Below are 17,001 nucleotides of genomic sequence, written 5' to 3'. Positions count from 1 at the left end.
CATTTTTTCCAGACTCTGTGCTGCCTAGGGGTGTAGTTCTGAGCTTCATATTAAGTGTGAGTAAGCTCTCTTCACAGAGTAGGTGGACAAAACAATTCCTTTTCTAGCTTGAGACCAAGGACAACCTATACAAGTTTCAGGCCCAAGAGCATAAACACCGGTGGACTGAAGAGAGCAAACAAGAAGGATGGGACTTCATAATCTGAAGGTGTAATCGGACAATTAACCCCAATATGCAAATGAACAAAAACTTACGAAAGTGTGAGACCTTGTGACAGGTCATCCATTTTTTTGGACCGGTGACCATTTTGGGTTCATGCTGGGTGTAGCCCTGGCCAGGCTCTTGTACTGCCCAAGGTGTATCCATCAAAGCCTTTTAATAAATATCTACTTTATTCTTTAACTCTGTCTAGCCTTTGTTCTAGGTCAGCCTTCTCAAGGCATCATGGGAAGCTGAAGCTGTCACAGAAATTAAGCAGAACAAATGGCAAACTAATTTAGAAAAAATATTTTATTCATAAAATGACTCAACATTGGTGCATAGACAAAATATCTTGGAGCTAGATAATTTAGTCCCTGAATACAAAAGTCAGAATAATTTTGTTCTTCCTTCAATACTGAAAATGAAAATAATAACAGAGAAATTATATCCAGAGTGGTGCTGTGAGGCCTCAGCTCCTTGTCTTTGGATGTATAAAATCAAGGTGTCCAACACTTTGTAGGATCACTTCCTATGTTAGGATCATTTAATGAGTAAAGGGCATGTTAACTTTCCTTGAAATAATAATAATTATTATTCCAAATAACCATAAAACCTTGATTCTTCAAAACATACATCATATGATGTATGCAGAAACTGTCTTCCTTCAGTCTCAAGCAGAGAGGCAAACCTTAATGCAGAAACAATATACATGATAAACATGTAAGTTTTACAAAAAACAGATTTTATATTTTAAAGTTGGACCTCTAACTTCACCAGAACAAAGAAGGTGAAGAACTCACATTAGTATCCATGACATTTTAAAACATTCACTGCCAGTTGTGAACTTTCCTAAGGATATATACATTGCTATCAAACACTGGTAAAGGTAGTACAAGATACACAGGGAATTTCCTTTTAGCAGTGAAGACATGATAATAGTCACCCCAGCTGGATGTCACAGGAGTGACAGGTAAGTCACTCTTCCAATGACATCTAAGAATGCACTGGATTCAAAAGTCAAGTCTTTGGTTTTGAAACACATTCAGATATGAAAAATACACCCACCCACCCCACCTCATTTTCTTTTGTATTGCCTGGGGATTTTCTTCTAAAAGTCCCACTATTGGAAGTTATCTGTACACTTTTCTCCTGAAAATAAAACTAACAACAGTTTTCAACACAGGTATCTTCGTTCTTCACATCTTCAAAAAGGCAACCTATAAAAGGAAGCAAAAAAATACTGTGATTAATTTCAACACTGCAGGTAAAACAAAGATGCTTCTTTGTATCAATAGAAACGATACATTATAATAATCTTTTTATTTAATGACACACTAGTGCAATCAGAAAACAGAGGATGTACTGCCTCCACCTCTTCTCTACCTAACATGTCCCCAAAAATTCCCAACCTTTCTTTTTTTGCTCAAGCACTGCCTGCATTGTAGAACTAAAATGTTTTCTTCCCCCAGAATAACAAAGAATGTGTATCTATTTCATCTAACTTCAAAGGCTATTTGACAGTATTTTGAAACTTGCTTAGATTAAATCTTTGATACATTCCCAGTTTTGTCTGAATATTAGTTTATTTGAACTGTGTATAGTGCTGTTACTCTAAGTCAAATCCTGATTCCAAAGTCACAATGAGAAGTCCAAAGTCATAAAGAAAAATGTCTTACATTTTGAAATAACCAAAATCTTACCAGAGGGGAGAAGACAAATACTTGTATATGATCAGAAGATAGCAAATGATGTACCTCTTCTCTTTACTGCCCTAAGTGCACTGCCTAACAGCTATTTAGAGGGAAGGTGATCTATCAAATACAAGTGATCTATAGGATCTCTGATGTCCCAAACTCATTTGTTCTTGGTCACATGCATGCAGCAGTTTCTCCTGTATGGTTTTGGTTTTGTTTAGCTTTCTTCAGGATATGCAGTATACTAATGCAGAAAGTTAAGTTAGCTGACTGGAAATGACACATCCAGATTAATATCTGATAAGGAGATTGCTTCACATATTTCTTGTTGATCACAAAAAACAGAAAAACAGATGTACAGATGCCTTCGCAAAAATGCAAGAAGAAAGAAAAATGACCACCAGGTTACACAACTGTCTTCTGAAAAGATACAACCTATTCCTCCTGTCTGATGAAAAACATACAAGAAAAGAACTTCTGAGACAGACACTTCCTCTTTGTTCTCTGCAAGAGCTTTCAACAGTCACTTAAGTGAAGATTAAAATTACCATCAATTACAAGTCTGGATTTTCAGAGATGACCCTCAACCACCACCACTCTACTTGATGCTGTGACAAAAGAAGTCATGAAGCATGATCAACCAGAAGGAATTAAATGCAAGCATAAAGTATCACTGAGTATTCAGAACAGAGGATAAAACAGAGCTAAAACACTCCTTTTGGATACTGTGCCCAAAGTATGTTTAAGAGAGTTATATGTCTGCTATAAAGGATGTAAAAAAAAACAAAACAAAACAAAACAAAACATTTTTAACAAATCTAAGATGGTTCTCAGAGAATCAGTGACACAAAGGATTCATGTCTAAATAACACATCTACAAGGCATAAATGGGACATGACAACAATTCTTGGTTAAGAATAGAAAAAAAAACCCCATGCAAACTCACTTCCTGAACACTCTTTTGCTACTCCAAAACTAACAGCAATAACCCAGTAGAACACTGCAGTTACTGCATGGAAGAGTTTGTACAGGCAACACAACTGAGATCCCTGAAATCTCCCACATTTCCAAATCATTCTTTTCTTCTTCCGAACTGGAACTAAAATTCAGAAACAAAAAATTTCATGTCTTATATTAAACAGAAGGAAGAGATTCTTTATTATAAGGATAGTGAGGCATTGGAACAGGTTGCCCAGAGAAATTGTGGATGCCCCATCCCTGGAAGTACTCTAGGCTAGGCTGGATGGGGCTTTGAGCAACCATTTGAGTGGGAGGTGAACCTGCCTGTGGTGGGAGGCTGGAATGAGATGATCTCTGAGGTCCCTTCCAACCCAAACCATTCTATGATTTAAAGAACATAAATTTTCAGAAGTGTCTATAGGAAAACCATGCCAACAATCAGCTGGCAGGCCAAGGGTGGAAATTGGCCTGCCTTTCCCATGCGAATCTCACCACACTGACATATGCCCATAAAGTGTTTTTTTCCAGCTTCATCAGCATTTTCTAGCAGTAAGCTGCTATATCAAAATAATTTCTGTCAGCTCAACCAAGGGGTGTTGCAAAAGTTAGAGACTACTCAACATATAGGGAAATTTATCCACTATGCCAAAGATTCCCATCCTCAAAGACAAAAATTGAAAGCAAAATCAATATGCTTGTCACCTTTCTCATGACTTAGTTGCTCAGATGAATAGAGACATAATTATGAGCAAATGTAAAATTTTAGCTCTGTGGAAGAGTCATAAGTTATACAGGCTACAGATGAAACCCTGGCACCAGTCAAATCAAAGACAAAACTCACAGTGACATTAACAGTGCGAGAGATTTGTCCTTGCATTGCAAGGAAAAAAAATAGAAGAATCAAGAAAAGCAATAACCATCTCAATACACAAGACTCAAAATTTTAAGCAGATTTTTCTACCTGAGATTGCAGACTCCTTTGCTACACAGTTTTGAAGTGCCATTAGAGTGGATATATTTGTTTAATTTGACTGCTTGCTATATTTTATAATGCATGAAATACACTTTTCTTCTCCTTTGAGAGAGTTATTTGCAACATAATGCTTCCCTAGACTGCTAGGCTCTCCTACTGCCCAATAAACTGAAAAGCAACGAAAGCAATAAATTATTACTGTCTGTGTTTATATTTACTACCAATGTGAATGAAAAGAGCATATTAGATCATTCCTACAGCTGACATACCAGCAAAAAAAAATGCAAATCAAGCTGTTTAAAAACCAACTGCAACCCACCAAAGTACTTCCAAACAAAATCAACTGAAACAAAACCACTGAAGAAGTTTCACCTTATCCATCCAAAGTTCAATATAAACCTTATAAAATATTCCTTTATTATACTGTTACTGTAGATGCAGTTGGATATCTAAACAGCAGTAAATTATGTGTTTTACATAACAAATGAATTACTATAGGTTGGAGAAATGGAACTATGTGGTTTTTCCCCAGTTTTCCATCTATTAGGATACATTCTCTACAAGACAGACAACTACTTGCTTCTTCCAGCTTTAGTAGCAATGCTTTCAGCAGTCTGCACATCCAGTATTTCACTGCTATGAGAGGATTTTGAAAGAAAAACAATGTGTTGAACAGTCATCTCATCCACAAAGGCTTATTACTAAATTCAGAATAAAAGTCAGTTCTAATCAGTTTTTTTACTGACCTTACCTCAGCATATTGTCCCCTTCTTGAAGTGCTCAGATTACTCCTTCAGTAAACAATAAAGCAGCATCAGCTTTGTTAAAAATCTCTCGGAGTCAGGACAAGTTAAGAAATCCAGGTACTGATGCTCAGTTTTAGAAGATGTGCTCTCTTGGCTTTCTCAGAAAAATCATAGAATGGTTTGGGGTGGAAGACACCCATAAAGATTATCTAATTCAAACTCCACTTGCCATTAGCAACCTGGTCAAGTGAAATATGTCCAAACACCGAGGAGTAAAAGGTGAAAGAAAACAGTTGCAACTTCTTAAAATATTTTTTAAACTATGGAGACCTAACGAATTTAGAGATAAAAGAAGGTGGTTCCAGACGGCTGAAGCTGGTGAAAAGAAATCTCTTCTACCAAGTGCTAACACTAGGTGAGCAGGCAGAGTGGATGACTGCTGTAAGAGAAGCAGGAGCATGAGAGAAGCAGCTAAACAACATATTTTAAAGAAATGCAATCTGCAAATCATCTAAGCAAGGAAAAAGAAGTTCAATCTTTGAATCAGCTCTAAGAACCATCCAAGGAGCCAGATTCTTACTTCCACAAAACAGGAAATAATAAGACAAAAGCTGCATTCCCATGTTGTAACACAAGTTTTGAAACTGTTCTTATGTTGCTCTCTTTTAAGGAGTCCAAGTGAATGGTGCATAAAAATCCCTATGTATGTCTCTCAAAGCTGACAATGAAGGATTTTAAATACCTATATCTCTCCTAAGAGCTAAATAAAAGTATGTAGAAGATACAGAATTTCTCTTTAGTTTTAGAGAGGGAATTGTACTTCAGTTTACTTCTGCATAATTATAAAGGAAAATAGTGGGTTGGAAGTAGTTATGTATGCTTCAGTTTCAGCAGAAAAAATTAAATCTCTGAATGCTTCCTAAAATATGACTGCTGTGGCTTTTTCCACTGCACAACAAATAATAAAAAACCACCACCAGCTCAAACCTCAAGTTTAAATGTATAAAAGACATTTTACTGTTGTCTTCTTTGAACATTAGGCCAATTTTTAAACACTACTATGCCCAGTTCATAATGCTACATCGTGTTTTAGAAGAACACAAGTTCCATGGCTATCTCAAATCATTTCTACTGCAAGAGACAGTCTGTACATAGACAGATACCCATGCTTTAATCCTGCCCATGTGCTAGTGTGAAATCAGGCGTGATGAAACGACTGCAGAGGAAACGCTGATTACACACCAGCAAGGCTACAGCCTACAATCAACATCAAACGCTGTATTTATTTCCACTCAAGGCTGACAGGTAATCAAGCAATGCCATGCTATCCATGTGCACAGGAAGAGAATAACCTTCCCAAAAAGACAAGGACAGCTGTGGGCAGACCTCTGCTCCTAGATCCAGCTGTGCTGGATGATACTAATCTCACAGGCTCATGGTATCTCTCTGCTGCAAGTTACTATTTCTCTATCCCCACAAAAGACCACTTCAGAGTTTTTCCTCCTGTCTGGTGAAATCAGACTGTTACACCAAACTCTGCCCTCTGGTCTGTATTAAATGGATGGGTTTATCCTAGAAACAAGAAAGGGAGGGCTTGCACAAATTCTGCTGGAAGATCACAGGGGACAGACAAATCTCTGGTGGAAATGAGAGTGAAAAGCTGAGGATAGTGGTATTTTCCACATGTACAGCTGGATTTGAAAGATAACATATACTCAAAGCCTCAGACCAGTCTAATTCATCCAGATTTGTATTGCTACAAATGTTACGGCTAGTGCTAAGTGTTATGGCTTAAGCCTTAACAACTACAGCAAGTACAACTGCTTGTGTGGTTGCAATTATATTGCAGTCAAGATGCCCTGTACATAGAGTACACTTACACCTTGGAAAAAGACTCAGAGAAAGTGATATAAACATGTTTGTGTGAGTATAACTGAACCTACATATCCCTTATCCCCATATTTAATAATGCACTAATGCCACTACAGGGACAATGTGCATAAACAGACAGAGAAGGCCATAACCCTGCCTGACACATTTCTCACTCCTGTAAAATAATGACAGATCAACGAGTGGGAGGATTAAAGCATCTGCACCATGCCTAGGTCCTAGGTCCCAGCTCTATAAATATTTGATTTCTGATAAACTCTGTGAGAAGTTTGGCATGGCCACAGGTGCTGAAAAGGGACAGAGCAGACAAAGGGATAAGGTCTTTCCCAGAGGGGAAACTGCTCCTTCCATTCCTGCACCACCACCAGAAGCAGTGACAACTTATAACTGTTACCATTACCCTGTGGATTAGCAACTACTGGCAATAGCTGATTATAAATAGCCACATTAAATCTTAAGAGTTCACCTGCCTACCCACACCATACAGTTTATATATTTGTTCTCACCTAACAATCTGGGATCAAGCCTGCAGATGCACAAATACTCTGTTCCAGAAATACATTTGGCACCAGTGTGAATGAATGGACACAAAGCAGATGGCATTAGATGAGCAGAGACGTGAGAGAACATTAACTGCTATATTTACACTTGCTCTCACTGAATCCAGAGACCCATAAAAAAGCAGCTGTCTTTTCCAGCCTTGAATGTTACCAAGCTGTTGCATATTACCCCAAGATCTCTGGGGTAGCTTTTGGGGAGAGCAAAGGCATTTTTAGAGGAAATTGGAGAGTAAAGCAGCATGTTCACTACTAGAAGAATAAGAAGAGCCAGAGACAGAATCATTATGGTTGGAAAAGACCTCCAAGAAGATGGAACCCATCAATCATTGAGATGATCCTACCTTGACAGCACACTATGTACTTGCCTCACAGGGCCTCCTGGTAGCCTGCAAACTCACTGGCTATGCTCCAGCAGCAAAGGTGTCTCTGTTACACTGATGGTTAGTTCTTTTCCTTCTGTACTCCAGGCTCTTGTGATAATAGCTGAACCTTGGGTCACTCAGTGCCTGTTTCTCCTATGGCATGGAGGTCATGTAAGCAGGCTTGGCTGCTCTAATATCCCCTCCACAGCCCATCAATGGCAGCCACTTCACACAGCACGTCAACAATAATTGTTTTATGTTCTCTCACACAGGGAAAGTTTCCCAACATGCTTTAAATGCCATGCAGTGAGAAGTCTGGTTTTGAGTAATCACCAGAACACGAAAAAGTGTTTCATCTAATTACCCTTCCTTTACATTTTTGGTCTAAGAAAACCAAGGGAACATCAGCCTGTGTTCAAAGCACCATAACTTCATATCACTAGGTTGGTATGTCTTAAGTATTTTACTATAGAAACAAAAATTTTTGAAAAAAAAGTCTCTAGAAGAATACAAGTCCCTTGAAAAGGTCACTAAAACAATACTACAGATTGACAAAACAGATACAGTTGTACAAGCCAAGCTTAAAATATTTAATGAAATAACAAAACTAATGTGTAGGGTCAATCTAAAAAGTGTTCAAGACTATCACTATCATGCTCAAGTTTCAAAGAAACTAAAGTACATCTGGCATACCCTCTCAGACAAACACAGCAGCACTGCGCTGCAGGACCATGTCATGAAGGCAATAAGGAAGCACAGATTGTGGAACCATGCTATCCCAGCAAACTAAAACCCTGCAAATTGGGTTGAAGAACAAAGGGATGTGGAATGGTGGCTTTGCAGTCTGACCCACTAACCCCTACAGGGCTCAGGTTTGGGTAGGGAGGAGGGGGCATTCTGTGAAGGACTCTTTACCTCACTCACTCCACAGGATGTCAAGGTTATTCTTTAGCAGACATCTGCAGGGAATTTCACATCTCATTGAGTATGTGCTTCAAACAGCTTTAAGGTCTTACAAGAAACATAATTTTGGTCAGTGCAATGCTACCACAGAAGGAGAGGAACAGAGGTGGCAATGAAAGCTGGGAAGGGCCTGGCTTCAGCAGACCTATCATCTGAAGAGTGATATTCCCCAGAACTCCCAGAAGGCTGGGGAAAGGTAAGTCCTCCACTGTACAATGTGAAAGGCACTGTACATCTCTGGGCTTTCCAGTCTTCATTGCAGGAAGAAACTGATTAGAATACCACTCAGATAAATCACTTCTGTCCAAGCTGGAGAAAATGTGAAATACACCCAAAACAACCAAGCAGAAAGAGAATTAGATTACTTTCATTCAATTTCTAGTGGAATTCATTTCAACAAAAGCAAGGGTTTCCATCTTTAAATATGATTTCTCAATCTGATAATGTGCCTCCAGGATTTAAGAAATAAACCCATCTATAAATCAGCATGCATTCTTTCAACCTAATCCTTCCTAAAGTATTCATTTCTTATAATAATGAAGCTAGATTTGAAATGTGACAGAGATAAATTAGAAAAAGCAAGAGATTCCTCTTAAGAGTACCAGGCTGTACATGTCTGCTGCAAGCTATCACTCTGCTATTGTTAACAGTTGCATGATGAAACTTGCCAAAGCTTTAGAGAGAAAACCACTGGCAGTTGCAAAAACAGTAGAAAATAAATTTCTGCATGTTTTTAGCTGATATGAAGACAAGCAATTCTTTAACATTTTAGATCAAATAGTTCTTCGTGGGAAAAAAGGAAAAGTTTTTTTGAGTTTGTTTTATTTCAGGATGAGATGGCTATTAATCTTTTTGTTTCTTTACATCTAGGAGCCATAAAACTTCATGGCTTTATTTTGTTTCCTGCCAACTCTTCCTCATTAGCTTGTACTATTTTTATTTCCATGGCAGATGTTATTTCTTGAGGTACCCATCATTAAGACGGGCACAGAAATAGCAGTATTATTTACCTTTGCTAGTCTTACACACACTTTCTTGAATGTAAACCATAACAGAGTGTGTAATTGGGGTACTAATGTTACATTGCAATTACTGATACAAAGCAAACTGAGCTAAAAAACCTCATAGAATTTGGGATTTTCTTAGTCAACACCAGAAGAAGTTTGGTTTTTACTGTAGTAGTCACCAGACTCCAAACTTAAAACTAATCATGCAGTCAGAGCAGCACATTTCTGCATCAAGTGGTTTTAAACTGCTGCAGAAAAACATTTGTTTAAGCACATATATTCACGGCAGTTGTGAAACACAGGTTAACCTAAAACAAACAAGGCACTGCAAGCTGCTGTGTCAATTAACTGCATGCTAGCTGCATCCTAAAGCTAGAGACGTGAAGAAATTAATGCCTGACAGTCCAAATTTAAACATATGATGCAGTTTCTAAAAACTTCTCAGCCTTGCTGAAAGGTGTGTCATGAGGCTGAATTGGAGGAGGGTGGGTCTGTCTCCCCTGCTCTCCAGTGGGCCATTCCACACTCACAGGCTGCTGTCACGGCAGGACTGGCTCCTGCATGATTCCCTGAAAGCCATGTCACTCTGAGCCTTAACTCTGTTTCTGCAGCTCTCATGCCACTAGATTTCTCTGTACTCTTGGGAATCTGCTTCAACTGATCAGAATCAATAATATCCTGCTGTATCTTCCCCAGAAAGGGAAAGAACTGACACACTGATGCTGCTGTGGCATCCAGCAGCTGCATCTTTTTATAGTATTTCTGCATTGAAGATGAGGATGAAAAAAGCCCTGAACAAGGCACTCTGAACAGTCTGCTGTCTTATAAAACAAAGGGCTAAAAAGAGAAATATATGAATTTATTTTGTTGACCATGAAGCAAGTGAATTGTACCTAATCCAGAGAGAATAAATAGGGTGAGCTAAGTGGCCACATAACCTCTCTTAAACAGTGATTCTCCTGTCTCAAAATTAAGCTGATAAAGTATGGTGCATGTCAGGTGTGTTTCACAGCACACAATGCACTTACATCTTTGATTAGATGCTGGCTTACCCAGATGTGGGATGTTCTGGTCATTTGCATGGGTGTTGCTCTCAATTAGATGCTCTTAGGTGGTATTCTCTGCAACAAAATTTATGAAGCACCCTATCTCACCAAAATACCCTTGTACTCTATTTCAATGCTACTATGTCTTAAAGAGAGGGAAGTGCTAACATATGTGAAAGAGAAGAAGTGGTTTCAGGTCTTTATTGTCTTTATTACACTGTAACACAGCTGGATTCAAAGCTGGAAAATGTGTCTTTTCCTCTCCTTTTAGACATGAAATGCTGTAGCACACTCTAAAACATAAAGGTGACTTTCAAGGGCTGCATCATACAAACCAGAAAAATGAATATTTTTCTATTACCAGCTTCATTTTCAAGCTCAAATGATCCCCTCGCCATAAACTAACATTTTCTCTATTACTCCCTCTTATTGAATCATTCCTCACAGTAACTCCAATTGTCTTTCTCCTATTTTTAACCACTACTCCTAATCAATCCTTCTCCTTTAAACACACACAACACACCTTTCATCAGGATTTACCTCCAACCTGCACAATGTCAGATATACTGCAGTAGAAGATAAAGTCTTGCTCACAGTTTCTCCAGGAAAAGATTACTACAAAAATAGTTATTTGTTTCCCAGCTGCAGCAGCAGGTAAAATCTAGAAGTCAGAATCCCCTTCAGGGCCTGGCTGGAGATACCTTTCCTTGCTTATGTTTCTTGTCTTTTTTCTCTCCTCAACTTCCTTGCCCTTTATAGGAGTAAAACAGCAGGCTAAGATTATTTCAGGTCTAGAAGAAGCATGGTGCAAAGATAAAGAGGAACTGAACAGGAAATCTAAGAAGAAAGGAGGAGAAAGCAGTATATCTTGCTACGAACTGAAGTGTAGGCAAGCATTTGCACTAAATAAAAGAGATACAATTGGGGTGCGTTACCAAGGCTATCATGCAGGCATCAACTAAAGAAATTATTTGGGCTTCCCTCCCACTCTCCTTAACTCCCAGTGTAAAAGCAATACAGTTATCTCCTGGATTCTAATGATGGCAAGATGCCAGAGATATTAGATATTAATGTTGTAGGTCAATGCATCTTTGAACTTTAATTTAATGAAAATCGGTCTTTCTCTTTTTGTCCAAATTTAGGTCCCTGTTCAGAGTCTGTGTGAGGCCAATCATAAGACAACCTTCTCATCTCTTACACTGAAATGCCTTAGAAAACCCAATAGACAGGTAAAACTGACACAGAAAATTATAGAGCAGCACCAGAGGTCTCATGCTCTGCCTTCAAACAGATTGTTAGGAAAAGATTTATTAAATACTACTGTGGTAAGGTGCTTTACAACAGAGAGGCCACAAGGAAACAAGCCAACTACTTTGGTTAATACTCTACTTGCTGATGGCCTGGAGGGTATAATTGCAGTTTTATTTTGCTTTTGTCTCTAAACTGTTACATTTCTTATCTAAAAAGAAAATCTACCAAACCCTGAAAGCCAAGAAATAGTCTACCCTCTTCATATCCTGCAATGTTTATAGTCAGTTATGTCATAGAAACCAGTACATAGATGTAAACTGGCTTTCTAAGAGTCTCCCTCAGCAAATGCTACAGGAGCAGAGCACACTGTGATGCCATGCTGAAACTTCTGGGATATCTTGTCACATACTCAGTGTTGCCACAGTGCCAGACATGGCCATCTCTTGTGTGCACACCCATTTCTCAACATACCAAACCCAAATGTTACCAAACATATGATTTGAAATACCAGTAGGATGTGGGGCAGAGGGAACATGACAAAAAATGGGTGCATTAGAGAATAGAAATAAATTATATCTTTTATTGAGAGATTGGTTATATGCTCACATTTACACACAATCTTTATTTTTACATGCAATCTGAACCATAACTCTAAAGAAAACAGTATAGGAGATTAAAGGAGAATATGGCATGGTTATGTAACACTTTGAAACTAGATAGGTTGAACACATCTCTTCATTAGATTATCTTTTGAAAACTTCATGGAAAAAAAAGCAAGTTCAGGAAAATTAGCTGCTTAAATTCTCTCTTTGCTTCCTGGCAATTAAAACTGGAGTGAGAATAAATACCTCCCTGCATGAGGTATGAGGATTAATTTGTTTGTGTATATAAATGGGTATTTAAGTATCAACTACTATTTTATTTTTAACACCTTATTGGGACTACTGCGTTCCTACCAGAGTTCAGCTTTTGGCAAGAGATTAGGACTGAGTTAAAACAGGAACAGGTGTTTGGAAGATGATATGGCTACAATAAAAGCACAAACCAAGAAGATGAAGGGAAAAAAATATATAAGGCATTCATTTCTATCCTGTGAAACAGAGAGACACACAGAAGAAAACAAAACCACAATAATGAAGGGATATTTCAGAAAACATCTTCTCCTATTATGATTCATTCCCAGGGGAACAGAGTCTGAGCAGGGCTGTCCTTTGGTCCCAGGTCACCCTGTTCCTGTAAAATCTCATGATGCCTATTAAATGGCCAAGCATTCAGTAAATACTGCTTAATACTGGCTGGGTAATAAAACATTTTCAAAGCCTCTAAAGGATGTAGGATTTTAAGGCCACTCTCAGTGAGATTTGAGCTCCTAAATTATATCAGGTATTTTTACAGTGTGCATTTCTGGTCTCTAAGATCCCTATAGCCGTTACTAGGTCAAACTGATTTTTATTTCTAGGGATTCAGCACATTCTTTTGCCAGCTGCAACTAGAAAAAGAGCTGAAACCACCCATTTTAAGGTTCAAACTCATGAAAACATGTTTTCTTGGTAAAAAGAACCATTACTGACCTTGAAGCTTCATAAGAAAATACGGTATTTACCATTTTCAGAATATTTTTCCTGTAGCAATAAGATAATTGAAGATAAAAGCTTTCAAGTAGTTTGTTTTTTTGAAAGCAGACTGTGCTCAAACATCAATCCTGCAAGTTAAACCTCTTTTCATCAAGGTTTACTATTAATTCATACTAAAGTAAAAGTAAATAAAGTGAAGATTTTTAAAAGCAAAGATCTGTGGGGAAGTAGCTGTTGAAAGATGTATGAGGTTTGTTACTACTATGTTTATTGCCACATTCTTGTGAGAGTAGGACATGGTGTATAAAATAAATAAAATTTAACTATGGAGATACCAGGAAGGCTCTCCATGGGCAGCATGAGCCCTCAGCTCTGGCAACTCTCAGCATGATTGAACCTTAAATGTCAAAAGTTTGACTGAGAACATTGTAAGAAATTAAAATGGTTGTCTAAACTATATTCAAGTCCCTTATGTATTTCATTATGAAAAAGCGTGTCTGTAGAACAACTGAGAGAAGGAATGTAGTAATGTAATTTCTGCATGCTAGATGTTTGTTTTCCTGGTATTATATGATTCTTGCATTTTAAGAAGGTTTAATGCAATTAACTTTGACTTCAGTACATTTAAATTGCATCCTTTCTAAGTATTTCTTGTCAGTAGTCACCCGTGAGAGAGAATTTTATTAAATTAGCAAGAGAGTAAGAAAGATTTTAAAACAAGTTATGACAGAGAATTCTCTTTGAAAAAAATACCGAGAAAACAATTTTGGCCAGAGACAAACTTCCTCGTCCTTTTGATTCTAATGACTTCCTCAACAATAACATGGTTATTCCAAAGTTGAACTTTGAATCAAAGTGGATCTTTGATTCTGTACACACATTGGAACACCTCTATTGTCCAGGGGAGGCAATTCATGTGGTGAAGTGCTTATAGGAGTCAAACCTAGACTCATAAATAGCTTTTGGATTCCTGCCTCTGATAGGCACCAGACAATTTTAAATACTTACTCTCTATCAGGACAGATTTGGAAAATTTTGATGAATGCATCAATTAATGACAATTGAAAGTTAATTTGCTTTCAAAAAAGGAAGGGCTGTACAAGGAACCAGGGGCATCTTAAGACAGAGGTTGACCCATTGATGATCCATAATGTTATCTGCAACAACAGGACTAAATTTGATGAAATACAAGAATTCCATGAGGTCCCAGATATAAACCAGACCAATTACTGTGAGTCTGTGAAGTAAAAACTGCTCACAGAAGCTAGGATAAACATGTGATAGCACAGAATCCAGACCAAAACCCTTTCTGAACCAGTCTCTCCATCAGATTCCTATCCCAGCATGTCAGAAGAGCAGCAAGAGTGGGAAATGCAAGTTAACACTCCAAAGCAGAGGTCAGACTGACCCCTCACCGGCACAGCAACTTCCACTGCAGGGACAGGACTGACCTTTTGCAACAATGACCTGTTGCATACTGCAGCATCACTGGAAGTTCTCAATCTCAGAGCCCTGATACTGTTCTTCTCAATTAACCATGACTATTCAAAAACAGGAGTAAACCCCTCATACAGGCATTTAATTATTCAAAGCCAAACACTTATCCCAAGCACAGCATTTTTTGGAAGAGGATATGGCTGCAATAAAAGCACAAACCAAGAAGATGAAGGAAAAAAATATATAAAGCATTCACTTTCACCAATATCAAAGATTATACATGGACCCCAGCAGCCTTCATTAATGTATTTCATATGCATTTCTTTGGTGGAAGGTTAAGCAATAACCAAATGCTCTTGCAAACTTCCTCCCCACTGTGTTGGCACATCTGCATAGTCACTGGATAATGCCAAAGAGGCAGAAGGAAGAGACAAGGTTACATGCACAAGAGGCTGGGGGAGATGGAAAGGCTTAGATTAGATTAGATAGGTTGCTGCTGAATAGAAAATTCCACCCTCAATACCAAAGCAATGGGAGCTGATGTTCAGATCATTAAAACAGTCAAAATAAAGGTATAGGCAGAGTCATGTGAATGAACACTGAATGGACATGGTATTAAAACATCTGCAAACACACTCTGGAAGCAGCAGGTTCCATAGGCAGCTTTTCACCATATTCAGCTTTATACAGAGAAGTCACATAAGGAAACAGGATACAGAAGGCAGCTTTCCATAACATCATATCATACCATCATATCATATTCTGTTACTTCCTGAAGTTATTTTCATGTCTGATTTATCATGGAAAATACAGGTAAATGATTCCATATGTCTTCTCTGACCTCCAGGTGATCCTGCTTAGAAGCCCCAGACCTTTCCACTCCCCACAGATCTCTGTTACTTCTGAATTGTGAGGAAGAGTTCACATCCTTAAAGATGTGAAATGTGACAAAAATTAAGTAAACAGGAAAAACTCAGGCATTTGCACACATTTAAACACAACCACCAAACCAATCTCCCAAGAAAACCTTCAGAGTGCTGGATTTAAAAAGTAGAGTGCAGGTGCATCTATTGAACAGTGCACCCTCTCCTCTTCCATCACTCTTATTTACCCATTTCATTTCTAATAAAAACATATCAGCTCTGAAACTGAGGAATGTGTATGCATCTACTACCACAGCATATGCTTGCCCTGTGACAGAAGCAAAGTATTAACAAGATAGAAATTCCTGTGAGCATTACCTATCTCCCTTCATAACCATTTTATGGAGCTCATAAACAAACTGTTTCCCCCCATACTCACTTTCTTCAGCCTCCCTTTTTTGTCACTTTTGATTGAAATTTGCCCCACTTTGACTGAAATTTGAAATAATCTCCTTGGATCATGCTTTTAATTTTTCAGCCAAGTGCTATGCACAGCTTTTAGCTGTAATAGTAACAGATTGCCCAAGGACACACACAATGAGTCATGGAAAGAGTAAGGATTTCCTGGCTCTTAATCCAATGCTCAGACAAGGCCTCTCATGTTTCCAATTTTCAGGAGCCAGCAGGTAGGGAGAAGAGAAGACAAAGGAAAAAAAAGATGGGAGGGAGTCTTTCTCAGGTAAGCAAAATAGTCAACCAGAAAAAAAATCTGCACAAGATCTTCTCAGTTCCAGATAACTGATGTATGAGTAATCACAGAATCTGCTGAAGAGTTTATATTTGATTTTAAAAAAAATGCAATTGATAGAACAGAGGAAATACATCAATCAGCAGGAAAAAGACACCAAAAATTCTTAAAGCAGAAAGAAAAGAACAAGTTTGCTCAATAAGCCTGGAAACAGAAGAGAAAGGAACTTACTTCCTTTCAGGGCAAAGGGATTTGGAAGCTTGCTCCCAAATAGGAGTGTAGGTAGCAACATTAGCATATGCCCACCAGAGAACTGTGAAATAATCTGGGGGTTGTGAACATGGAATTAGGTGACATAAACCAGTTGTCACCTGAACACACTCCAGAAACACTGTGTGTTACTCTTAGGAAGCTGATTCCCCTCAAGACCAACTATAATTAGCAAAAATGACGAAGATTCAAGAGACAAATAAAGAGTTGATGTATCAGCATCCCCAAAATAACTAATAACCATCCTAATAATGCCACCTACTCCAAAACACTATGCAACTGTTTACAAGACCCATTATGTCACAAAAGAACAGGAAAATAATATTTCATCCCCATAAAAGTAGGCCACCCATCACATTCTGAAAAGGGATCCAAGCAAAAAAAAAAACAGATTATGATACAAGTTGTACTCATTTATCACTGCAAAGCACAGCTCACACATGGGCTTCTTTGAC

The 17,001-nt window shown here is 38.2% G+C and overlaps 1 protein-coding gene across 2 annotated transcripts in view; it reads right to left on the bottom strand.

Moving 5' to 3' along the window:
- Positions 1-493: 493 nt before the first annotated feature.
- Positions 494-17,001, bottom strand: part of UBE3D (ubiquitin protein ligase E3D) — a 76,398-nt gene continuing 59,890 nt past the window's right edge. For both annotated transcript variants that reach the window (XM_059467797.1, XM_059467796.1), the window contains one exon: positions 494-1,419. In XM_059467797.1, the coding sequence (XP_059323780.1) occupies positions 1,399-1,419 (21 nt within the window). In that variant the 3' untranslated portion in view covers positions 494-1,398. The remainder of the gene's footprint in view (positions 1,420-17,001) is intronic.

This window comes from Ammospiza nelsoni, chromosome 3 (genome assembly GCF_027579445.1).
Source record: "Ammospiza nelsoni isolate bAmmNel1 chromosome 3, bAmmNel1.pri, whole genome shotgun sequence".
Lineage (NCBI taxonomy): Eukaryota > Metazoa > Chordata > Aves > Passeriformes > Passerellidae > Ammospiza > Ammospiza nelsoni.
Note: the sequence above shows the minus strand (reverse complement) of the source record. Positions and strands in the feature narration are given on the sequence as shown.